The following is a 26,388-nucleotide window of genomic DNA, read 5'->3' as shown; positions in this document are numbered from 1 at the left end:
GGTGGGGGTGGGGTTGCCCAGGAATAAGAGAAGGGCTACTAGCATGGGACCTAGAGTTACGCCTCCATTCAAGACCTTTCCAAATCTGCTCTTCCAGCCACATCTCCAGCCATGTCTCCTTCTCCCGGCATTACAGAGGCCTGCTCCTTGTCCTTGCACCTCCTACCCGCCTCCATCTTTCCCTGGTTGTGCTCACAAGGTCCCGACTCAAATACCACCCATTCGGTGAATCCCTCGGCTCATAGGACTATGTCTGCTTGTATGTTTTCTCCAGATTCTGGTGAGGTCAACATCTTTTTTTTTAATTGAATTTATTGGGGTTACATTAGTTAGAAAACTATGTAGGTTACAACCGTACAGTTCTGTAATACATCATCTGTAATATCGTATTGTGTTTGCCACCCAAAGTGCAACACCTTATGCACTTTCCCCGGATGCGATACATTCCCCGGAGTTGGAAATTTTGCTATAGGTGGAGAGCTCGTGACTTCTTGGAGCGATGTGGGTGGACACCAGAGGGCGGGGAACCGGGGTAGTGACGTCATCAGCTCAGAGGCGGGGCTGGCTGCGCGAAGAATAGCCTCACCTTTGCCCCACTCCCAAGCTCCGCCCCTAACTTTCCGCTGTTCCCGTTGGCTACCCGACAGCCCAATGGACAGGCAAAAAAACCGCGAGCTAGTGCAGCACGCCCGAAACGTCCGCTCTCGTTTGCGCGTCTCGCGAGCGTTGCCGTGACTGACTGAGGTAGAGACGCCTGCTGCGCGTCCGGCTACAGTGAGGCCGAGGCTGCGTGAGGCGAACGGGAGCGGTGACCATGTTCCGAGCGGCGGCAACTAGGCGATTGCAGCAGTCGGTGAGACCTCCTGGCAGAGGAGGGCTAGGCTGGGCTCGCGGGCGGTCCCTCAAGCTGCCGGTCCCGTGCCGGTGTCTGCGAAGGTCACCGGCTCCCACAGACTGCACCGGCCCTCGCGCTGGCAGGCCCCGCGCCTCCCGGCCTCGGGGCCACAAGTCCCGGGCGGCCGCGCGGGGCCGGGGTCAAGGGCTGCGGTCGGTGACCCCAGGGGGCACCGTAGGCCTGCGCCCTGCTCCTCTCCGGGCGCCCGGGGTTCTCCACAGGTGGCGGGGCGGGCGGTCGAGTCCCCGGGGGAGGGGACGATCGCCGCTGGCGGGCTCTCCCCGGGAGAGTTGAAAGCCGGGATTCGGCCTGGAAGCCGACGCTTGTGGGAGAATTGGACATTTTCACTGGGGGTGTTGTGGCCACTGGTGTCCAGTCGCAGGTGTGGGGCGAAGGGGGCGGTGGTTCTGGAGCCTGCGGGCCGCGCGCAGGGGTGACGGCGCGTGAAGTCCGCGCGGTGGGTCGCTCTGCTGGTGCCTGGGGACCGGGCGCCGGCGCGTTTCCGGGGCTTTCATCCGTGACCGGTGGGGAGTTTACCACATTGCTGTCCGCCACCTTGCTGTGAGAAAGACTGAGGGAAAACAAGTTTTTGTCCTAATGGTGTGGGGCCGCGCGTAGCGTGGGAAATCAACGAATTAGAAGTCACGGACCAATTTACGTCATGGTTTTTCTAATTTACAATTAGTTTACCCGAAAACGGGATTGCTACACCTGGGTCAGGTTGCACCTGTATGGTTGCTTCTCGTGCGTCCCCTTCAGAAACTTTCCTGAAGTATTTTACTTTGTGCATGCCTGTTTTTCCATCCACCAGGGGATTTTCATGCAGAGACATGTAGCTGGCGGTCTTTCTAGGCATCTGTAGGCCCTTTTCTTGTGTATTTCTTGTTACATAGAAAGAACTCCCGAACCCCCACCCTCCTCCCTCCACAAAGTTCAAACCTGCTTCCGTCAGGTTGGTGTTCATTCTTTACCCCCAGGAGTTTGTTTGTTTGTTTGTTTGTTTTGTTTTTTTCAGGCAGGGGATCTAGACAGATAAGTTCAAGTCGTGGATTTGGGCAAATTCCAGGTATCAGAGCCGATCGCGCAAAAAGTACTCATCTGTGCAGTAATTGGAAGGTAGTTGTGTGGACAGATTAGAAGTCAGTCACAAGTGAAATCAATAATTGTGATGGTGAGCATTCAGGACTCATTTGGTAGAACTAACAGTATTGGTGATGTTATTATTATCATCATCATTACTTTGGTAGTTGTCTTTATCTGCCTGGTTTTTTATAAGCTTTTTTAAATTTCATTTTTTAATTACAATTTACATTCAGTATTATTTTGATTAGTTTCGGGTGTTTGGTGACAGTAACTTTAGTTGACTAAAGTGTCCTTCATCACGTTTCTCCACTTGATTGTTAACTGTGTGGGGAGACACATTGAGACTGTGTAACTCATTAGTCTTTCGTCCACTGGTTGATAATTCTCGCCTGAGTAGTGATTACTGTGATGTGAAATGGTGATTTTTCTGATTTTATCATCCTTCTGCATTTATTAGCCTTCTGTTATAAGGAAGAACATTTTCTTCTTGCCTATTTATATATATTTATATATGGACTTATGGATCCTCATTTTATTTAGTAGGTTATAATCCATTATTACTCCTAAAATTTTTGGTGCTCAGGTTTTCCCATACTTCTAAAGTGGGAGTCCCTTCACTTTGGCTCCTCTTTAACTGATGTTTATGATGTTCTAAAGTCAAAAAAGCTTATCTGAAACCCTCCATCTTGACATTTAACACTACTAAACTGTACATTTAAAAATGATTAGTATGATAAATTTTGTTTTTTACCACAATTACTGAGGGAAAAAAAGGAAACACCTTGAACTGTTAGAAGGTAAATTGAATGACTTGCATTTGGTATCTAAGTTCATTTCCAGTTTTTAGTTGTTTGTGTCTTTGAGCAAAGTGCTTCATTTTTGGGGGGAGCTCCTCAATGTCATCTATGAATGAAGGTGGTATTTTACACGTCCAATAAAGAGCTAGAGAACACACTGAGAGGAAAGTGAAGCAACACTTCACAAGGTCATTTGAGTGTCCCTATTACTCTGTTGGTTGTCAGAAAGGCCTATCTATAATAATTCAGAAGCTGTGAAGCTGGTATGAAGGAACGACATTTTTCAGAGTCCATGGTTTAGTGTTGATGAATGAGATTGAACTCACATGCAAATTTTAATTTCTTTTGAAAGAAGAAAGCGAGCCAATTTAGATGTGGTTCTAAAAGATTTATTGCATGAGGTGAGTTTCTTAAAATTATGCCGCCTGCCAATGTGTCTACTAAGGGTCCTGTCTGTTTTTTAAATTGAAGTAAATTGACTGTTTTTAATATTCAATGTCATTTCTACTCATCATTAAAAGTTACCATATTTTATCACTATATAGTTTAAAGTAAGTTATTTAAGTACAGAAATATACATTTTATTACAAAATGTATGTTAAAATAGGTGACTTTAATTACATATTCATCTTTTTTGCTAGAACTTGAAGATATTTCATAGGTTATTCCTGCTCTTAAATTTTTGAGTAAAGAAGCAAAAAGACCCTCACACCCACCCCATTCTTACCCTACTTAGTTTTTTTTATTTCTTTAAATATATTTTATTGATTATGCCATTACAGTTGTTCTATTCCCCCCTTCATTCCCCTCCACCCTGCACACCCCTTCCCCACCGTTCTCCCCCCTTTAGTTTATGACCACGTGTCTCAAGTTCTTTAGATTCTACATTTCCCATACTATTCTTGCCCTTCCCCGTCTATTTTCTACCTACCACCTATGCTACTTATTTTCTGTACCTTCTCCCCCCTTCTCCTCCTCCCACTCCCCTGTTGCTAACCCTCCATGTGATCTTCATTTCTATGGTTCACTTCTGATCTAGCTGTCCTCTTAGTTTGCTTTTGTTTTAGGTGTGGTTGTTCATAACTGTGAGTTTGCTGTCCTTTCACTGTTCATCTTTTTTATCTTCTTTTTCTTAGGTAAGTCCCTTTAACATTTCATATAATAAGGGCTCGGTGATGATGAACTCCTTGAACTTGACCTTATCTGAGAATCACTTTATCTGCCCTTCCATTCTAAATGAAAGCTTTGCTGGGTAGAGCAATCTTGGATGTAGGTCTTTGGATTTCATGACTTGGAATACTTCTTTCCAGCCCCTTCTTGCCTGTAAGGTCCCTTTTGAGAAATCAGCGGACAGTCTGATGGGAATTCCTTTGTAGGTGACTGTCCCCTTCTCTCTTGCTGCTTCTAGAATTCTCTCCTTCATTTTAATTCTTGTGTAATGTAATTATGATGTGCCTTGGTGTGTTCCTTCTTGGGTCCAACTTCTTTGGGACTCTCTGAGCTTCCTGGATTTCCTGGAAGTCTATTTCCTTTGCCAGATTGGGGAAATTCTCCTTTATTATTTGTTCAAATAAGTTTTCCACTCGTGGCTGTTCCTTTTCCCCTTCTGGTACCCCTATAATTCGGATGTTGGAGCGTTTAAAGATGTCCTGGAGGTTCCTAAGCCTCTCCTCATTTTTTTTGAATTCTTGTTTCTTCATCCTTTTCTGTTTGGTCATTTTTTTCTTCCTTCTGGTCCACTCCTTTGATTTGAGTCCCAGTTTCCTTTCCATTACTATTGGTTTCCTGTGCATTGCCATTCATTTCGATTAGTTTAGCCTTCATATGTTCCTCTAATTTGTGACTAAAATCAACCAGTTCTGTGAGCATCCTGATCACCAGTGTTTTGAACTGTGCATCTGAAAGTTTGGTTATTTCTTCATCGCTTAGATTTATCGGCTTTGGGGCTCTGAGGTGTTCTTGAGCCATGTTTTGATCTTTTCATGCCTGTTAGGTATGAGGAGCGGAGCCTTAATTGTTTAGCAGGGAGGGGCCACCCAGGTCGCTGGTTTGTGACGCTGTAGGTGGTGGCAGGGTCAGAGAGGGACAATGGTGGTCCCCTCTGCCACTTCCTGCCACTGGGGCCTACATGGTCTTTCTCACTGCTCCCTCCTTCACTGGTTTATCTGCGTGCAAATGTGTGACCGTGGTCAGCCCTCAGTGAGTTCTCCGCCCCACGCCCTCAGTGAGTCCACCCGCTTCTCCACACCTGGGATCCACCTATGACTGCTGGCACACCTGGGTCGCACGCCTGTGTCGCACGCCTGTGTAGGTCCGGTGGATCTTTCCTGCCCAACCCCGCTCTGTTGCTGGCTCTGCCCCTCTTACCAGTTTAGCTGAAGGGTTTGTTGTTGTCAGACTTACGTGAAGTTCAATTTTCTGTGGTTTTGGCTGCGTTTTTGTTGCTAAAACTTTGTTGTTTTTAAAACTTGGTTGTGGGAGGCACAGTGCTTCCACCTACGCCTCCATCTTGGCGGAAGTCTTACTCTACTTAGTTTTTAAAGATGATGAGCAACATGGGTAAAGTAGGGAGTTAGATTCTACCTTTTTTTTTGAGGGGGGGTGACTTACACCTTTGGTGGTTTACTGCATACAGTTAAAGCCTCAGCAGAACTCCTGAGCAGTAAATCTCCTTGGCTGCTTCTGAAAGAATGAGAAACTAAAGTAGTATCAAAACTGTTAAGGTTTATTTATAAGAGGACCAAAATGTGTTAACTGGACTTAACCATAACATGGATTGTTGGTGACTTTGAAGAGGTTGGGTTTGGTTTTGCAGTGGAAGTGACAATTGGTTTACTGTGAGTAAAGGAGAAAAAGGGGTGGAGCAGTAGAGTTGGTGCATGTTAACATTATTTTCAAGAAGTTTGGCACTGAAAGTGGAAAGAGGACAACTCCTTTAAACCCAGCCCTCAAGAAGTATACTACAGGCAGGTCTCAGAGATTGTCAGTTCAGTTCCAGAGATGTGCAGTGAAGCCAGTTGCTGGCAGAGAGTCTTGCCTTCAATCTGTAAAAATACACAGTATCTGTGATGTGCAATAAAGTGAGGTATGCTTTTATCTCATAAAGGCCAATCACCTTAAATAAGGGTATGTGCCTGGTATGTGTTTTACTGTTTGGAGCTCAGTCTAGCCAGTAGTCTAGATAAGTTCTCTAAAATCATGATGGGTAGGTGTTTTAGTGATTTGACAAATCTATGCACTGTTCTTGGTAGGGTCACAGAAGTGCTTAGAAAGCTTCCATTGTGATAGGGCAGGAATTTATGTGTTGGATATCAGGAAGGGGAAGCAGGTCCTTTCTGATGGCTTTAGTTTTCACTGTGGAGTAGGCATTGAGGCTCTCTTCTGAGAGTAGGGAGCAGCCTGTTTTAGCAGTTTGAGAAACATCAGAACAGGGTACTAGCAGTAGTGGCTATGGAGAGTGCCAACAATTCTGTCATGGTAACATGGCCAGGTACTTTTCAGGGCCCAGATAAGGCTAAGGACCAAGAATGTATAGCGACACAATCTGCATAAATTAATTTTGATTTAAGTAGCAGTGTTTTTGAAGACATTGGGATTTCTTTCTGGGTAGTTACCTCAATGTTTCCATAGTAATCTTGAAATATTTAAGACTTTAGTTCCTTTTCTCCATGAAACAGAGGACCTGAATGGTATGTAAGATAACAACATGACTTTTATTTAAAAACCCTTTTCAGTAATGGACCTGTACTTTTTTTTTTAGTCTTTAGCGGTATTCTATATCGCTCTTCTACTTAAAGTGGGATTTTAGGTTTATGAAATTTTTCTGAGCTGGAAAAGAAGTTTTTCATATCTTTGCTTCTATTTGATCAGTACTATTTTTTAAAAGTCAGGATAATATTTGCTAAGTGTTGTCTTATAAGATTGACCCATATAGAACTGCTAAAAATGATGGTACTTTGATGTGAGTGGTACTTAAAAACCCAAAATCTGGAATCCAACAACCTGGACTTTTAACCTGGCTCTGCTTCCTAGCTATGTAGCCACTAAACTTCAATTTCTTCATTGTAAATTCAGGGTAATAATATTACCTACATCATAGAGTTTTTGTAAGTTCTAAATAAGATGATATATATATACATACACTCTCATACACATATGCATATTCATACATACATACATACATACATACATTCCCCCCAGAAGTTCTGTTGGATTGGCCAAAAAGTCCATGTGGTTTTTATCCATAAAATAAGACATTTTTCATTTTCAGTAACTCTATTGATTTGGATATTTTGAGTATGTTGGCTATCTTCCACTATTGGTTTCTAGTGAATGGAGGCCTGGGTGCTGCTAAATATCTTCCAATGGATAAGACAGCCCCACAGCAAAGAATTATTTGGCCAAAATATCAATAATGCCAAAAAACTTTGCAAACTACTTTTGATATGTTTGGCCAGTCACAGCACCTTCTCCATTCACTGCACAAATCTTTTTGTGTGTGTGTTTCAGTAACATTTTTACCTTTCTTGAAATAATAAAGCATAATATGCTGAAAATGTTGTGTGTATTCTTCCATCTTCAGTATTAAAGTGGCTGCCTCAAAATTCACCAATTATGGTAAGGCTTTTTTACATGCACTCTGATATGATAGCTATTACAATACAATCTACCAAACAATTTTTAATGAGGTTAAAGACAACTACACATTATTAGAGATGTACAGAAAAAACTAAGCAAACTTTTTGGCCAACCCAGTAAAAAGCTTGAGGATTCCTTAGGATAACTACCTAAATAATCTGTTGCTAGAACTATAATTTATAGGAAATATGGGCCTTATGCCACGAGATCTTGGATTGATTCACCAAATGTTGACGGAAATCTCATATTTTTTATAGTAAATGATGTGTGAAACATAAATTTACTGTCTGATATATATTGTTAATAAATAGTTTGTTACTAGCAATTCTTGTGAAATGAGATTTAAATAATAAATTATGCCATTGGGGTCCTAATTACAAAGTTCTTTACAAGATACTGTGCTCTCCTGATTAAAAAAGAAAAGTACCATATAATTGTACAGATATTTATTAGAAAAAAAACATTGTATTAGGGGACAAAAAAATGAACAGGTGTGGCATTTGTCTTCTAAACTTTCATTCTACCTCAGGAATTGTGAATTTTTGTGATTAGCTCTAACTTCTTTGGAGAACAGGATTGTCAGGCTTAACATGCCTACCTCCTGATCTATAACTTCTAATTTTGGGAATTTGTTAAAAGAATCCTTAATGTGTATAAAGATTTTCCAGCCCTTCCTGTAGGAAGGCAAGTTTTTATTTTAGAAAAGAAAAAGTCATAAAACAGGTACTTGATTTGGCAACAACAAAAATCTCATTTACCCCGCTTCCTCGAACCCTTTGAATAAACAAAAAGGGAGGAAAAAAACACATGAAATGGCATCCACTGATACCCAGTGCGGTGGCTCCTTCCTTAGTCATATCCTCCTATGCTGTCCTCTTCCTCTCTCCACCCCCCAGTCAGGGTGCCTCTTGCCTCACCATTTCTACCCGTGGAGGCCGTGAAGTCTCTGACACCTAGCTCTGGGACTGTGGTCATTAAAGACAGAGGGGTTTTAGAGGGCTGAGGAAAGGTTGGGGGGATCTACTTGGGGCAAGCTAGAGTGGGGAGCATGAGGAGAGCAAGCTAGAGGGGTGAGTGGTAGCGGTAGAAAGTTTGAGGGATGAGGAGCCCCTACCTTGTTGAAAGTTGAGAAGAATCTGGCTTAGTCTTCTTTGGAAGCAGAACAACTAATGTGGCCAGCTTTCAACCAGAAGGGTCTTTCTGGACTAAAAGGAACTCCCATTTCTTGAGGATGAGTGTAGAGATTTAGTTACAAGGATGGTCTTTGCATTGTTTATAATAATAAATTATTAATAATCGAAGTGCTACAGAGACTGGTTAAATTGGTATGCTCATACGCTATGCTCATAAACAGTTGAAGAATATTCAAATATAGCAATTGATGTTTACAATATAGTAAATAAAAAGAAATGTGTTTTGTAAATGAGATGTTAACCACCATTAGAGACCTGTGCCTGCCTTCCCTTCATTCATACCCTCCTTATAAATTTCCAACTCTGGGTCAGTTTTTTATTATGCTTTTCACTCCAACTCCAGATCTGAATATTATCACTGAATGAAGCCCCATTACCATGCCATCTGATCATCATCTGTTTCTCACTGCCATTTCCCACAAAGATAGTGCCAACATTTGCTTCTCTCCTCCTGCCTGTGGTGCCCTTCTGCTTTTTTTCACATGACAGGAACATTTAAACTTTCTTTTGATCGTCTACTTTATGATCTGTATCCTCTAACACTTTGGATATCTTTGTTAATTAAAAAATTATTCTGTCTTATAGCTGTTTGTTAACAAGCTTTATTTCCCTTGACATTTTTGATTGGAGGGACCATTCTCATTCATCTTTGTGTCCTGATGTTTGAAGTCATTCTAGATGACCACAGACTATTGGTGGTCTCTTGATAGTCTACAGTAGATATGGCTAGATATTGGTTGGCTCTGATGAGCTTTCCTACAAGCTACTTTTTTTGATTTTGGAAGCATATTTGAATAGTTGAAACCCCAGGAGAATTGCTGTGTTTTAAAGACAGGTTTATAGTATCAGTTATTTTGATATTGAATGTATTTTGACTGAAGCAGTAGAAATCAATGTGAGTAATAGATTTCAGAGCCATTATTTCTGGATATAGTGTGTGTTTAGCAGTGTTTCTACAGGTGAGTGGGATTGGCGATTCCTACTTTGATAGTCACATCTTCTGCTCAAGGATTTTACATTTACATATATTGAGCTTCTCCTTGAACATAGGTTAGTGGGAAAATTGTTTTGAACTAATTTAAAAAATTTCCTAACAGTAGAACACTAATTTGCATTTTTGTTCTTATTAGGTATGAATATTGGTAATACAATGATAGATACAACAGCCCAATTTTTGCTGTTGAGCAAGCATTGTAGGAATACATTTATAGAACTGAGTAACTGAGTGTTGTGTACAGTTTTCTTTAAAGCATACATGCTTAACAGTCAATAAAAAAATTTTCTATTGTAACATTCTTTTCCATTTTCTCCCTCTTTTTAGGCCTTATTGCTACGATTTCAGAGTACCCTGGTAATAGCCGAGCATGCAAATGATACCCTAGCACCCATTACATTAAATACCATCACTGCAGCCAAACGTCTTGGAGGTGAGGTGTCCTGCTTAATAGCTGGAACCAAATGTGACAAGGTGAGAAATTTTTAAGGTCAATCATAGCAAATATAATCTCCATCAAGAGACAGGGAAAGATGGCAACAGAGAATTATGGCGAGGACTGTAACCCAAACTAGGCTCTAATCCTCATTAAATGGCCAATGTCACAACTATTACTATGTGTGAAAAAAACTAAGTTTGCTCGCTAAGCATTTTATCTTTTGAAATGAGGTAGAATACTTGATTTAGTTCCACTGGCACCATCGTGTGCCATCAGGTACCAAGTAGAATGATAATATTTGAGTCTCCTTAAAGGTTAATAGTCGATTCCTTTTTTGTATTGATGAATATACTTGCTAATTGCTTTTAATTCCTGAAAGTGGTAAATCTGGACAAAGTTCCATGGGTGTTACTGTTTAATTGGTGTAAGGAAGCAAATGGAATTAGCACTTTGCTTTCCAGGTGATGGTCTGCGTGGAAAGTTCTTCATTTTTGTTGTTGGAATAAGACAGTGACAGCTTTGTAAACTAACCCTCGACCTGCAGGGTCTGTACCAGTGGGCTGCAGTGCCGTGGAGGTCATGCTTCAATAAAGCTTTTGCAGCATGAGCCTCCAGTTCCCACCCACACCACACAGGAGTTGCTGACTGTGTGGCTGGGGGCTTGGACCCCAAAGGAAAAACTCCAAAGACAGCATGTTTCTTTTTCTTTTTAGACAAATTTAGTTTTTATGAGATGGCATTGATGCAGACCATGTGATATAATGAGATTCAGAACACTAGTGTCACATCTAATTTCTTACCTGAAACTAATATCTTAAAAGAATGTATTCTAGCAAGTATGGGGTTAAATTATATGGATTTATTTTCCTAAAGCCTGCTAACAACTACTGAATCTTATGTCATTGATACTAACTGCAGCATATGATGATAGGGCTATGGTATCTTTTTTTATTACCTGGTTGCCTGGCTTTCAGATAGACAAGTTCTGGGTTTGATTGTTTATTTGCTGTGGTTTTAATTAATTATTCTAACATTACTTCAAAAATATTTGAAGTGCTATTTTATTTATACTATTTTGAGAAAAGTCAGAGCCGAAATCACCTTCTGTTGAGTTATAATGTTATTATCATGTCACGATCTATTCTTCCTATACAGTGCCTGTATGGGAAGACCATTGATACCATAGGCAGATGCCAGTTCCATGCTGTCTTATATAGCTATTTGGCATAAGCAGCAGGTGATGTTTCTGTGTAGTGCCAGAAGCTTTTGCTGATAATAAAAAGATGGTTTTGCTAGAACTAAGTAGTCTGCCAATGAGTACTTGATTCAGCAGAGGTACTTGTGCACTGTATCCTTTCCTCGGTGAATATTGTTGAAACCTTACCATCCTCTGAGGAGGGGAGGCATAGCCTTTTGTGCCTGCTCATCAGTGAATCAGCATGGAGGTAAACAATAAGAAGATTATACTATGATTGCCGTGTTTCTGCTAAAGCAGAAGCCAGCCATGCTGCAATTAAAGAGACTGGAAGAGGAATTCTAATTGCCCCTTTATGCAGGTAATCTTGAGTGGTCAGAAGGCTTTCCCACAACCCCAGGAAAAACAAGGAACTAAAATCTGTACATTCATTATAAAAAAATATATACAAAAAGGCGGGAACGCAGTGGTTGACAATGGACTGATACAAAATTTCAGTCTTGCCCAGATTCACTAAGTTTAGATTTTATTTATTTTTATTTTTTACAGAGAGGGGAAGGCAGGGAGAAAGAGAGGGAGAGAAACATCAGTATGTAAGAGAAACATTGATTGGTTGCCTTTTGCACGCCCCCTCCCCCCAAACAGGAGACTGGGCCCACGACCCATGCATGTTCCCTGACCAGGAATCAAACCAGCAACCTTTTGCTTTGAAGGCTGACACCCAACCAGTTGAACCACACCAGTCAGGGCCAGATCTGCTCATTTTAATATCAGCAGAAATTAATTATTGCCAAATAAAGTGCCAGGGCCTGTAGACCAGTATGGCTGGGTCTTCCTGTCCTTTACCCCTAAGAAGACCTAAGTCTGAAATGTGTTGGTTGTGTTGTTATTTTGAGAGACAAAGAGAAACTAACCATTGCCTCATTTCACCATTTCTAAAATGATGAACTTGCACTTGCATTGAGTGAAAGGTAGAGCATGCAGTTGACAACTAAATTTGAATAGAGAGCTTTGTTGATTTTGGTTTATCAATTAGTACTTTTTTTTGGTTAAGGTCAGTTGGTAGTAAGATCAATTGACATAAGATTTCCTTTGTTAACCTTGCCGCTGCTGCCGTCCTTTCGGGTGCTCTGTTCAAAAACCAGGGGTTTTAAATCAGATTCGGTGACACAAGAATGTTTTTTTTATTTCCAAGTATCACTTTTTAGAAGAGAACAATTTTTACAGTTGGCTATTAAGGCTTTATGCTCTGTTGATATTTGTAGTGGTGGCTTAGTTTGCATCTTTCTGTTAGATGGATAACTAAGAACTTTTAAAATCATAGGTGGCGCAGGATCTCTGCAAAGTAGCAGGTGTAGCAAAAGTTCTGGTGGCTGAGCATGATGCATACAAGGGCCTTCTTCCAGGTAAGTTTTTCCAGTGGAAAAATGGAATGTCTAAATAATTCTTGAATGTATGAATATGAAAATATTATGAAATGTATTTATCAGATGTGTTTGATTCCCAGAGGAACTGACACCATTGATTTTGGCATCTCAGAAGCAGTTCAATTACACGCACATCTGTGCGGGAGCATCTGCCTTCGGAAAGGTGAGCAGAATGAGGGTGTGGGCCCTGCTGTCACTGCTCGCAAGGGTTAGGTCTCGTTGTGCCACAGCTGCACAACAGACTGTGTTCAGTCAGTCTGGTAGTTTTGCTAAATCTTATTTCAAGATTTTGTAATGATTTCTGTGAAAACACGATTTCCAGGTTTTCAAATTTTGTCAGAGACATCTCTGTTCTTTAAAGATTTTGTTGTAATTTATTAGAATGCCACTTCCACGTTTTAAAATTCATCATGGACACTACTTTAAATGATTATTTTCTTTATGAACGTGTTGAACTATCTCTGTGTCTTTGAATGTCATTTGTATTAGTAACCCATCTTAAGAGATCGTTTATTTAGGTGGCTGGTGGTTATTTAGAAAGGCCAAATTCTATCAATATCTACTTGGAGAATTTGGGAAGGGTTGTGTGGTGGTCAAAGACATTCTTAAGGTTAAAAAAAAAGCTGTAGTCTGATTATGTGCTTTTTGATATGTCTGAGAAAGAAGGGTCTGCATGAAGTTTTTCTTTAAAAAAAGGCAAGAGAAGGACTTTTTTGTTGGTGGGTCTCTCTGGGGCCGTGGGTGTTACTCTAGCTTTCTTTTCTTTTATCTTCTTGTTAATAAGCTGCAAGAAATAAACTTTTCAAGATTATAAATTCAGTTGTGAACAATCACATCTAACTATAAATGATGCATACAGTACAGCAGTATGCAGAGCAAAGTATCAAAGTCCCTTCCTCATTCCCAATTTCCTCTCCCCTTTTCACAGCTTACAAGTGTTAATAGTTGTACATTCTTTAGGCCTCTTTCTATGGATTTCAAAATATAACACAAGTGTAATTTTTTTACTTCTAAAATTGCATAACGTGGCATGAATTATTTTACAACTAGTGGTTTTTAACTAAGAGTATATCTTGAAAATATTTGCTTATAATGTGGCTGTCTTTTTTTTAAGGTTAATAATATTCCATATTTAGACAAGGATGGATAGTTAGGTTGTTTCTGATGTTTTTCATGTATAAACTTTGCTGCAAGGAAACATCCCAGTACATGGCATCTTTTTGTACATGCACTGATATTTTCTTATTTATTTAATTTATTTTTGTATTGTATTTTTTCCCATTACCATTTATCCCCCATTATGTGCTCTTCCACCTCCAGCTACCCTTCTCCCCCTGAATAGAGTTCTGCAAGTGAAATAGCCTGGTCAAAGACTCTGTGCTTGTAAACTTTGGGTGTACGTTGTTAAATTGCTCTCTTAAAAGGATATATTTGCACTCCAGGCACGTGTGAGAGTACCTTGCCAAAACTTGGTGCTATGCATTTTAACATTGCCCCTATATTGTATATTTTTTAATTTTGCATTTCTCCAGTTGATAGTGAATTATGTTTATTTATAGTTTTCGGTCATTTTAATTTTTCATTTGAATTGTCTTGATAATGATTTTTTCTCTTTTTCATTTATAGTTCTGTTTAGTTAATTTTCAATATGAGTTTGGGTAGAAAGAGATAAGCTCTTTCATCAGCTAACCATGTTGAGTAGCACTAACAGTGAGCTCCCCATGCAATGGCCTCTTTACTTGCAAAATGAGTAGTGTCTGCGAACATTTATCTGTGGTACAGCATTAACTTCTAGACATGAACCGTGTAGGGGCCTTGCCCAGTCACCCAACATTGCTCTGGGTTTTTTTTAACCTTTAGAATTATAAACTTGAACTCATTAAAATTTTTCTTCTCAGGTTAATAGAATTTCTAGGCAATAACAATTTTTATCTTACAATGTAAACATATGAATTTAATAAATAATTGTTCTTTAATTGGGTTGTCACATTGCAGACAGACTATCCTAAGGTTTTCAGTTTTCATACGGGATTTAGTAATCGGTAAGTAAGGTGGTTCCACACACTTACATGACCTTGGGTTAGTCATTTACCTTCCTGAATTCTGTTTCTTACATATGTTAAATGATGCAGTTTGACCAAGTGATGTCTAAGGTCTACCAACCAGAGATGTTAAAAAATGGAATGGCTTTTCTCTGTGGTAGGTTTCCCTTTCCCTGGGGATGATTAGGGCAGAAGCTGACATCCAAATACCATCCTTTAGGATGTTACAGATGAGCCCCAAACTAAAAGATCTTTGTGGACCACTCCATCTCTGAGAGTTTTGATTCTTTGTGGGATGATTTAAGCAATTTCAGCAGTCTTGAGTTTCTGTGATGATGGTTCACCTAAAGATTGTTAGAAAGAGTATGTGTTGCATCCAATTAGTTAGATTTTAATATGCAGGCCTTGACTACTGTGCGGTGACATGGGAGTTCTGAGAACAAGGGGCATATAAGAGTAGCTGGTGCTGCAGCCTCTGAATGTGTTTGGAATGAGACAGTTCATCAGATGAAGCCACACAATTGGCTCTATAATAATAGTCCTTCACCAGCGATGGTTTTGAGATACATTTTTATATTCATATTCTGGAATTTGAAAATCTGTCATCTTTTTGTGCATGAAAAGAACACTCTTGACAGTTACTGTTTCTCCTTCCCTGAAATTATGTGGTCGAGCCTGTCAAAGAGTGGAGAGAGACGTCTGTTTACTATCCACCCTCTCAGGACATTTAGATGGAAGATCAGACCTGGAAAAACATATGCCTTTAAGCACTGTCGTAAATGTTTTTCAAGGTGTGCTAAAATAAAACAAGAGATAATGGGAGTACAAAAGATAGTAAATTTCAAGCAATTTAGAAAGTTCTAAAACTTGTAAAAGAGACACAGACTGCGTAACCTAACATTTGTAAGAGAATCTGCTCCGCTGGGCAGCAGTGTTGCAGTAGTATTTCCTGAACAGCTAAAAAATGGTTCAGGAAGGGTTACTGAAGCTGGCTTTATATACTGACAGATTTGGTTTGTTTTAAAAGCAGATGTCTTCTAAACCTCTTATTTACAAAATTAGAACTATGTTTACTGTCTTAAAAAATGGCTGACATTTAAAAAAATTTAGTCTTTTTTTCCTTTTTACCCATCCCTCATTCCCTTCCCCTTTGCAAAACATCAACACCCCACTCTGTATCTGTGGGTCTCTTTCTGTTTTATTTATTCATTTGCTTTTTAGATTGTACATGTAAGTGAAATCATACGGTATTTATCTTTCTCTGTCTGACCTCACTGATCATTTAATGTATTGTTGAATCTTGTTTGCTAGTATTTTGAGAATTATTACATCTGTGTTTATCAAGGAGATTGGCTTGAAATTTTATATTTTTGTAATGTCTTTGTCTGGTTTTGGTATCAGTGATGCTGGCTTGCTGGAATGAGTTTGGAAGCTTTCATTCTTCTTTGTTTTGTTTGTTTTTGAATTGTTTAAGGACAGGTATTGAAACTTCTTTAAATGCCTGGTAGAATTCACCAGCGAAGCTGCGTAGTCCTGGACTTTCTATACATGGGCAGTTTTCTGATCACTGCTTCAGTTTCATTGCTAGTAATCAGTCTATTTAGAGTTTCCATTTCTTACTGGTTTGGTTTTGGAAGGTTGTATAGCTTAACCATTTCTTCTAGATTGTCAAATTTGTTTGCATATAATTTTCTGTAGTATTCTTTAGTGTTTCTTTGTATTTCTTTGATATCAATTGTCACTTTTCTTTTAAGATTTCATTTATTTGGGTTTGCACTCCTTTTTTCTTGATGAGTTTGGTTAAAGTTTGGTCAGTTTTATCTTTTCAAAGAATCAGCCCTTGGTTTCATTGATCTCTTTTATTTTCTTAGTCTCAATTTCATTTATTTCTGTTCATATCTTTATTATTATCTTTTCTTCTCACTTTGTGCTTTGTTCTTCATTTTCTTGTTCCTTTAGGTGTAAAGTTAGATTGTTTATTTTATTTATTTATTTTTGTTTCTTGATGCAGGCCTATATGCTATGAACTTCCCTCTTAGAACTTCTTTTTTCTGTGTCACATAAATTCAAACCCTTTATTTTCTGCGATATCTCAATGTTTTTTAATTGTAGTTTTATAAACCACAGTACTTTTCAGTAGCTCTTCTACCTTGGTTGAAAGAAGGTTACTGTATAATGTAAGAAACAAACTGAAAACTAGAAAATCTTTCCTGTTGGAAATATGACAGGAAACTTGACTCAGGCTGTCAACACTTGTTAGCATCAGGTTATAGGGAACCTCTTAGCAGATATGGATCAGGGACACAGAGAAATAGAGGGTATAAAAACCTTTGCCCTTGGGGTGCTTAAAAATTTAGTTGAGGGCCATATAGTATGTGTATTACGAATTATTTTAAAATGGTACATTTTGCCCTGGCTGGTGTAGTTTAGTGGATTGAGCGCGGGCCTGTGAACCAGACAATCGCAGTTCGATTCCCAGTCAGGGCACATGCCTGGGTTGCAGGCCAGTTCCCTGCAGGCCAGTTCCCAGCAGGAGATGCACGAAAGGCAACCATACATTGATGTTTCCCTCCCTCTCTCCTTCCCTTCCCCTCTAAAGATAAATAAATAAAATCTTTTTTAAAAATGGTACATGTTATTGCCATTTAAATAGTGTAATTATACATGCATGCGGAAGGATGCAGAATAAAGGAGTAATTAGAAGATACTCCTGGGAGAAGTCTGAGAGATAGAGAGGAGTTGGGGCTAAAACCACTAGAGGTGGTATCATCTAGTGGAGTTCAGGAGATGCCATGGAGTAAGCTCTGTGGAGAAAGCTGTGCAGAATTCAGCTTTACTGTTTCATCCAAGAGAATCTTCGAGTCTAGAAAGTACGGATATTCAGTTTTCACTAACCAGCCTTCTCTGTGTGAGAGCCCTAGAGTCTTAGAATTTTAGATTAGAGCCATAGGGGTTCCCTGCCTCACACCCTGAGGTGAGATAACTGAGACCTGGGATGGTGTGGCTTTCCCAGTGGTCCCTGCTAGTGAGAGCAAAGTCATCAGCTATATCCCTTCCAGAGATGTTATGTGTGTACAAGGAAAAACACATTAATTTTTGTTGCTTTTCTTTTTACCTACCAGGCTGTGATTCAAGCAGGCTGTGATTCAGCCTTTTATTTTTATAATTGTATAAGATTCCATTATATGGATGATTTATAATCCTTTCCCTGTTGATTGACATTTAGGTTTTTTTAAATGCAATAGTAATTATTTAAAAGGTGAAAATGTGTGCTTTTTCTGAAATCAAGTATATTTTTAGTATTTGAGAATTTTACTATTCTTTTAAATGTTTTTCTATCTAAATTGTATAGCTGTCATGCTTTGTAAATGATATTAATTAAAGAAAATATCATCTCATAATTCAACATACTGAGTTAAGGTAGTTGATTAGTGTAAAACTCATAAACTCTTACTGTATTTAGAGTAATGATAGACTATTTAATCTCAAATACTATCTAGAAAGTTGTGCTTGAAGTTGTAGTGTCTAAAGATGTATGTGAAATATAAAATATTTGAATTAAAATTTTGACAGGATTTGCATTTAGAGAATGTTACTGCTGGTAGTTTATAGCCATTCGTTAGCATATATATGTGTGTAACTTATACTTACTTTACTTTTAGAACCTTTTGCCCAGAATAGCAGCCAAACTTGATGTCGCCCCAATTTCTGACATAATTGCAATCAAGTCACCTGACACATTTGTGAGAACTATTTATGCAGGTGAGTACCCAAGGAAAATAATTAATGTTATATTTTCATAAATTTTAAAAGCAGAAATTAATCTCGAAGTTAGGATTTTTTTAAAGCCATGTACACTTGCTTTTAGAGCATGGCAGGACATTCTCCTTGATAGATCCACGGCACAGTTTTTCCTAGTCAGCCTATGGATGAGATTTTTCCAGTGATCAATAAAAACTCGATTCACTATTCACTATATTTTATAAGCGGCACCTGGAAAAGCAAAACTTTCCCTCAAAAAAATAGCATTCTCAGTTATCTTTGCTGCTTCTTTCCATTTCCATCTGCATTAAGAAATTCATTTCTATGTGTCTCTAGTGGTTTGGTCTTTTGCTGAGCAACACTGGTCTCTGGTGGGGCTGGAGAAAGCAGTGAATTCTTTCTGAGTGAAGTGTGTTTCAAGATAAATGGTCACCCTCAAATTAGAGCTTTCATTTTCAGTAGTGTTTGAGGGAAAAATATTTGGTCATAGTTTAGGTCATTCTTAATGTGATTGCTAATTCATAAAAATGTCTCAATGATCTCACCTTTAACAGGAAGCTAAACAACAAAACAAACAAGCAAGCAGAATAAAAACAAAGACACTGAAATAGAGAACAAGGGGACAGTGACCAGAGGGGAGAGGGAAGGGAATTTAAGGGGAAAGAAGGGGAGGGATTTTGAGGAACAAGTATGAAGGACACAGGGACAAGAATTAAGGGGGGTGGAAATGGGAGGGAGGTGGGGAGCACGGGACAGGGTGGGCTGGGATAGGAGAAATAGAAAACTGTACTTGAAAAATAACTAAATAAAATTTTTAAAAAAAATTTAATAAATGAAGAGAAAAATCTACAGTTAAAAAAGTTCATTCACATTGTTATGAAATTTGTAAAAGTTTCCCTGATATCAAATAGAATATACATTTTAAAAATAAATTAATTAAAATTTTTTAAAAAGTCTCAAAACCTTTAAAGATCTCGGCACATCATACTTCTTGTTCTTTATGCCCTACCATGTTTTCACTTTCCCTTCCTTGGCATGCATAGTAACTTCATCCTCAAGTTGTTGCAGCTCATTCTGTTGAGTTACTGATTGTGTTATTTTTGAAGAGGGAAGCTTTTCTTTATATTCCTTTTAGGAATAGTGTGCCATATTAGTGTGGCTGCCTAGTCCAGTTACTTGTTTCTGGGCAGGTCAGCACTTGTTTTACTTTTAAAGACATCAAGGTTAAACAAATATGTACTGATATGTTTCTTCAGTGTTATGGTCTTTTTTCCCTATGTTTTGTAGAGGGAGGAGACAGCTGGCCTGTGGTCATTTCTGTCTTGTTTTTGCAAAGTAAATTCTGAACCAAAGGAATATTTCTTTATTATCTTCCCTGGTTGTGTGTGTATATGGTTTTGTTGTTGTTGTTTTTTAATAAACTGTGTATTTCAGGAAATGCTTTGTGTACAGTGAAGTGTGATGAAAAAGTGAAGGTGTTTTCTGTCCGAGGAACAGCTTTTGAAGCTGCAGCAACAAGTGGAGGTAGTGCCAGTTCAGAAAAGGGTGAGTGTTCATTTGCAGTTGTATTTGTGTTTGTTTCTTGCTTTCAGTTCACAGGTTAGTTGAGAGATGATCTGATTTCTGATGCAGAGCACTTGAGAGCTCAATGTAAATGATATTCCTAATCTTATACAAAATTAAGAAATATTTATAAAGTCTTTTTATGTATATTTTTTGTACCACCAGGATAGTCTCTTTGGGAGAACAAAGGGTGGGAGAACGAGAGGGTCCATTAGGATTAATGTACTGTGTTGGTATTAAGATTTTTTGCCCTCTCTCACTGCTTCCTGGTATGGTACTCAGGAAATTTAGTATTGTGAAAGAAGGTAATAGTAAATGTATAGAGAGTGTTACACTTTAACATATACACTTTAAAATATATTTTTAATAGTTTATGGTGTCTTTTTCCATTTTCATTTATCCCACATTATACCCTCTTCCACCTCCACCCACTAGCGTCCCACCCCAACACACACAGTATCTTGTTTGAACTGCAGAGGCAGACGGGGTTATTCCAGTTTTACAGGTAAACGCAGTGAAATGACTTTTCAAAAGTCATACAGCTGATGAGGTGACAGCTGAACTCTAGTCCCTTCAGTCTTTCAAAAAAATCGAGAAGAATGAAAGTGGGAACACAAATTTACAGTAAACTAACAAACTTAAATTTCATGGAATTAATTCTTTGTGTATGTCTCTTAAAATTGATTGGTATTATTTTAGAACTTGAATTCATAGTCATTATTTTGTTATGTATGTCATGTTTGTAGCATCAGCTACTTCCCCAGCGGGGATATCAGAGTGGCTTGACCAGAAATTAACCAAAAGCGATCGACCAGAGCTAACTGGTGCCAAAGTGGTGGTATCCGGTGGTGAGTAAAATTTATAATGGATTAATTTAAAAGATGATGTCAACCTAAAGTACTGGGATTTTATTAATATTTATTTTATAGGAGTACAGATTTTTTTTCAAACATAAAGAGTACCTAAGTTGCAAATATTCCCACTTACCAATGAGGAATATGAAATCATTAGCTTCACACACAACTTGGGCTTTCTGTTGCAAAGCTGTGTGCCTAGCACCAGGGGGAGCACTGTATAAATTTCATCAGCTTTGCCACTTGGTATATTGACTTGTTTTATTGACTGACTTCCATGTTATTCTGAAGAGTACGGTTGGCTCTGAGTCACAGAAAAATTGATGGGAAAGTCAGGACCATGTTGTGTGATTCCTGCCCTTCACACAACTGTGAAGAACTTGCAGTGTGTGCACATCAGTCTTTCTGAGTAACTCTTTGAAAATTTCTTCACATTTAATGTCAAAGCTGTTAATATTGCATGAGACTTACTTTTTTTGGTATATAATGCTTTTTAAGAACAACACATGAAGTCATTTAATCCTGTCTTTCCGATCAAGATGGAGACGTAGGTAAATACACTTCTCCTTGTACAACTACAGCAAAAATTACTAGATTTCCAGCCAGGATGGCAGCATAGGCAGACATGGCTCACCTCCTTGCACGACCACTTCAAAATTACAACTAAAATATAGAACAACATTCACTCAGAACTGTCAGAAATTGAGTTGGATGAAAGTCTGACAACTATCAAATTAAGGAAACCATATCCATCCAGACTGGTAGGAGGGGCAAAGACGTGGAACAGGCTGGTCCTATATCCATGCAGGGCGGATGAAAATTTGGGAGGGATATCTTGGGAGAGAGGAGTCCCAGGCACACACCAGCCCCACCCCACTTTCCCCCCTCCCCCTGCCCCCACCCAGGGTTTCAATGCCAAGAAGGTAAGTCCCCACAACTTCTGGTTGCAAAAACCAACAGGGATTGGTTTGCTGGAAGAAACTTCTGGGGCCCCAAACAGTTACCCTAAAGAACCCACATGTGGACTCCCCTCCTCGGACTCATTCCCTCTGAGCTCCAGGACCTGGGTAGAAGCTTGTAAGGCACCAGGGGCATATTGGAAAAAACTGAAGTGTCTAGCATTAAGGTGAGCAGAGGCCATTGTCCCTTCTCAAAACCCTCTACCCCACAGAGCTGGCAAGCTAGTACCATATCTGAGACTCCATTAACCTGGCTAATACTGTTTGACTCACCTTGGAAATCCCCAGAGATTCCCATCCAATTTACAGGCCCACCCAAGCTATATTTCCATGTGAACGACTGGCGTTGGCTAATGCTGCACAACTTCCTAAATCCTCTTGAACAATCAAGAGCTAGTCTCAGTGAGCCCTAGGCCTGGCACTAAAAGCAGCCACCCTAGATTCACAGGCTTTGCCTGAAAATCTCTAAGCCCAGCACAAATAACAGCCATTTCAGATGGCTTTATAGCTTGGGCTGGGTGGCTCTGGGAAAACCACAGGTGGGGGCTGACGTTGGCCCTGTACTACCTGGGAAACCCCATGGGCAGTGCACCCAGTGGACAGCTACGGAACACACTAGAGGACCCCTACCCTGCGCTTACACAGCTGATCCTCCATGGAGGGTGGATGTCGGTGGTCAGTGGTCATAGCTAATTCTTGCAGCTGACTGACCTGGGTGAATCCTTCCCATTGATCTGCCAACAGCAACCAAAATTCAACTACAAGAGGAGTGTGTACTTAGCCCACACAAAGAGCACACCTTGAGCACCCAGCTTAAGTGATAGGGGAGGCTGGACCCTATAGGATACCTACTACATTGGGCCACATTACCAAGACACAGAGTCATAGCAGCTCTAGCTAATATATAGAAACAAACACAGGGAGGCTGCCAAAATGAGGAGACACAGAAACATGGCCCAAATGAAAGAACACATCAAAACTCCAGAAAAAGAATGAAATGAAATGGAGGTAAGCAATCTGTCAGATGCAGAGTTCAAAACACTGGTTCTAAAGATGCTCAAGGAAATTTAGTGAGGACCTCAACAGCATAAAAAAGATCCAGTCAGAAATAAAGGATACATTTATAGGGAAACAACAGTAGTGTGGATGAAGCCAAGAATAAAATCAATGATTTGGAACATACGGGAGCAAAAAACAACCAATCAGAACAAGAAGAAAAAAGAATCCAAAAAAAGTGAGGATAGTATAAGCAGCCTCTGGGACAACTCTAAGAAGTCCAATGTTCACATCATAGGGGTGCCAGAAGGTGAAGAGAAAGAGCAAGAAATTGGGAAATTTATTCGAAAAAATACTGAAAGAAAATTTCCCTAATTTGGTGAAGGAAATAGACATGCAAGTCCAGGAAGCACAGAGAATCCCAAACAAGATGGATGCAAAGAGGCCCACTCCAAGACACATCATAAATAAAATGCCAAAGGTTAACAATAAAGAGAATCTTAAAAGCAGCAAGAGAAGTTAGTTATCTACAGGGGAGCTCCCATAAGACCATGAGCTGATTGCTCATAATAAATAGGTTTTAGGAATGCTGAACAGAGGGGAGTGCAGGGCAGAGGGGGAAAAAAGAAATGGGACAACTATAATGGCATAGTCAATAAAATACACTTAAAATGTCAACAAATTCACAACTATCAATAATTGAATCTAAATAAGCAAACATGCTGCAGGACAGGAACAGAATCATAGATATGGAAATCTTTTGGAGGGTTGTCAGTATGAGGGGGCAGGGGGAGAAGGGGCAGAAAGGTGCAGGGATTAAGAAGCCTAATTGGCAGGTACAAAATAGGACATTAAGAACAGTATAGGAAATAGAGTAGCCAAAGAACTTACATACATGACCCATGGACATGAACTAGGGGGGATTGCTGGAGGGAGTTGAGGTACCAGGTGGAGGAGGACAAAGGGGGAAAAATTGGGACAACTGTAATAACATAATAAAATACGTTAGAAGAGAAAGCCACATGGTTAATAGTCTTATGATTTTAAAATCTCTAAACATCAAACAAAATAAGCTTCTAAACAGGCTTGTATTGACAAGGGTCACTGAGAGGAAATCAGTATTTTGAAAAGATATATCTGACTTGTGTAATCACTTAATTCATTCAAGAAATGGTTACCTGGCATTTGGTTCTATGCCAGGCCTATTGCAAAATGCTGGAGAAGCAAAGAGGGCAAAGCAAGGCTTTTTGCTGTCAGGGAGTTGGAATCTAGTGGACTGACTTCCATTCAAATAATAAACAACTTCTGTCATTCAGCAATGTTTTGCTAAATACCGTGGGTATAGCAGTGACCGAGATAGATATGGATCCCGCAGTTAGTTTTTGTTATAGTGGGGAAGACCAGTTATAGAATTAGTTACCTGGTTAGTTAATTAACAACAGTATTGAATGCTTTACAGAAGTACAGGAGCATCACTGGGGAAGTCGGGAAGAGCTTCTTGGTGCAGGTGGCATGAACTAGGACAGTTGTGTAATGCGAAGATCACTCAGGTATACAAAGTTGCAAAATATTTATAGAATGGAGTTTATATTTGCCTAATTTTTTTCATCTTTTTTTAAAAATGAGGTCGGGGTTTGAAGAGCGGAGAGAACTTTAAGTTGTTATATGATTTGGCAGATCAACTACATGCTGCAGGTAAGGTTGTTTCTCTTAGTAGAAAAATGTTCCCTTTTTGTAGGAGATACTTTTCTTCATTATTTCTCTTATCTCTGTCACTCAAGGCTGAAAATTATTTTACTTTCTCTGGTTTTTATGGTCTCTCTCTGAAACAGTTTTTCTTAAGTCTCCAAGTAAATGATACAGCACTCAGTGAGGATAGATGTGATGCATTTGCTAAATCTTAGTTACAAACAGAATTCCTACAGAGACAATAAAAAGACAAAGCACCCAGTTTTTAAATGAACTAAAGACTGAAATGTGTGTGTCTAAACACATTTTTATTAAAACAACACACATACAGGAAACCACACAAATCACAGATGTACTGTTCAACAGCTATGAAAAGGTGAATACCGCCATATAACTGTTACCTAGGACCAGTATTTTAAATGCACTCCAATTAGGTTTCTGTCCTCATACTCCACTAAAACTGCCTCAGATCTCTGAGAGATTGGGTATAGATTATGAGAGAACACTTTTATCCAGCAGCTGGTAGGGTGGGGTTGCAGTTAGCTGAGATGGGTAAGACTCCAAGTGATGTCATTTCCAGGGGGAGGGATCAGAAGTTCGGTTTGGAGCATATTGAGTTTTGAGATGTCTGATAATAGATACCCAAGTAGAGATGTTAGTTAGGCAGTTGGTATAGGAATGTGGAGTTCACTGGGAATCATTTACACTTAGATGGTATTTGAAGCTGTGAGACTGGATGAAATCACCAGGGGTGGTGTGTAGATAAAAAAGAGACCCAGGACTAAGCCCTAGACATTGCAAGAATAAGAAGTGGGGGAGAATGAAGACCAAAAAGGTAAGTCAGACAGGAAAACCAGGGAGAGAGTTTGATATTTGGAATCCAAGAGAAGTGTTTCGGGAAGGGAAAGAGTGATCAACCATGTCCACTACTGCCAATAGGTCAGGGAAGATGGGTCCAGAAGGCAGTCACCTAGAAAGAGGGAGTCACAAGGAGACATTGGACATGGGAGTTATCGAGGGGCATTGGTAACGGAAAGGTCGGATGTGGTCATGGGTGTGGCTGAGGTCATGTGAAGGACAAGACAGCTGGAGGAGAGTTGTTCATGAAACTAAGATGACACGGTGTTAAAATCTCCAAGAATTAAGACTAGTACCTGAGAAAGTGACAGTGACCCAGAAAGGAAGGGGGTTGATTAAAGCCTTACTAAAATGAATTTCTAACTGTACTGTATCAGTGTCTTTTTTTTTTTTACAATTATCATTGAATATCCGAACCAGCTGACTTAAAAAAGGACAAAAGGTTTTAAAAAGGAAACATTTTTCTTCCCCTTTTAGTTGGTGCTTCTCGTGCTGCTGTTGATGCTGGTTTTGTTCCCAATGACATGCAGGTTGGACAGACAGGAAAAATAGTAGCACCAGTAAGTACTACAGTAAAATACGCTATACAGAGTTATACGGGGAAAGGAGCAGGGGTGGGCAAAAGTGTTTATCAGTGTGAGTATGTGAAACACGGAATTCATCCTTATATTATTGTTCGTTACTTCCTGTATTATTTCCCATACAGACAGCTGTAAACCTGCCCTGTGCACTTCGGCAGCGAGCCGTCTCCGCAGGAATGTGCTCTTTTCACAAGGCCTCTGATTTCCCCGTCTCAGTGACAGGCTTACCTGTTTTTAAATCCACTGTTGTTTTTCATATTTTTTAAAGCGCTGGAAACATTTGTGACATTCATATTACAACACCAAATATAAAACTGGTAAAAGCAGCATTTCATTGTTGAATGGACTTCATAAGTTCACATGACATTTATTTACCATACAGCCTATTGCAGCTGTGGGTTGCAAAACTGAGTCTTCTGTATT

The 26,388-nt window shown here is 39.5% G+C and overlaps 1 protein-coding gene across 1 annotated transcript in view; it reads left to right on the top strand.

Moving 5' to 3' along the window:
* Nucleotides 1-706: 706 nt before the first annotated feature.
* ETFA (electron transfer flavoprotein subunit alpha) overlaps nucleotides 707-26,388 on the top strand; it is a 54,451-nt gene continuing 28,769 nt past the window's right edge. Inside the window, exons 1-9 of the mRNA XM_037155914.2 lie at nucleotides 707-853; nucleotides 9,928-10,074; nucleotides 12,559-12,640; nucleotides 12,742-12,824; nucleotides 18,366-18,465; nucleotides 19,900-20,010; nucleotides 20,775-20,876; nucleotides 24,464-24,532; nucleotides 25,862-25,944. Of these exons, the coding sequence (XP_037011809.1) occupies nucleotides 815-853; nucleotides 9,928-10,074; nucleotides 12,559-12,640; nucleotides 12,742-12,824; nucleotides 18,366-18,465; nucleotides 19,900-20,010; nucleotides 20,775-20,876; nucleotides 24,464-24,532; nucleotides 25,862-25,944 (816 nt within the window). The 5' untranslated portion in view covers nucleotides 707-814. The remainder of the gene's footprint in view (nucleotides 854-9,927; nucleotides 10,075-12,558; nucleotides 12,641-12,741; nucleotides 12,825-18,365; nucleotides 18,466-19,899; nucleotides 20,011-20,774; nucleotides 20,877-24,463; nucleotides 24,533-25,861; nucleotides 25,945-26,388) is intronic.

The sequence above is a fragment of the Artibeus jamaicensis genome, unplaced genomic scaffold (assembly GCF_021234435.1).
Source record: "Artibeus jamaicensis isolate MK-2021 breed Jamaican fruit bat unplaced genomic scaffold, CSHL_Jam_final scaffold_612, whole genome shotgun sequence".
Taxonomy (NCBI): Eukaryota; Metazoa; Chordata; class Mammalia; order Chiroptera; family Phyllostomidae; genus Artibeus; species Artibeus jamaicensis.
Note: the sequence above shows the minus strand (reverse complement) of the source record. Positions and strands in the feature narration are given on the sequence as shown.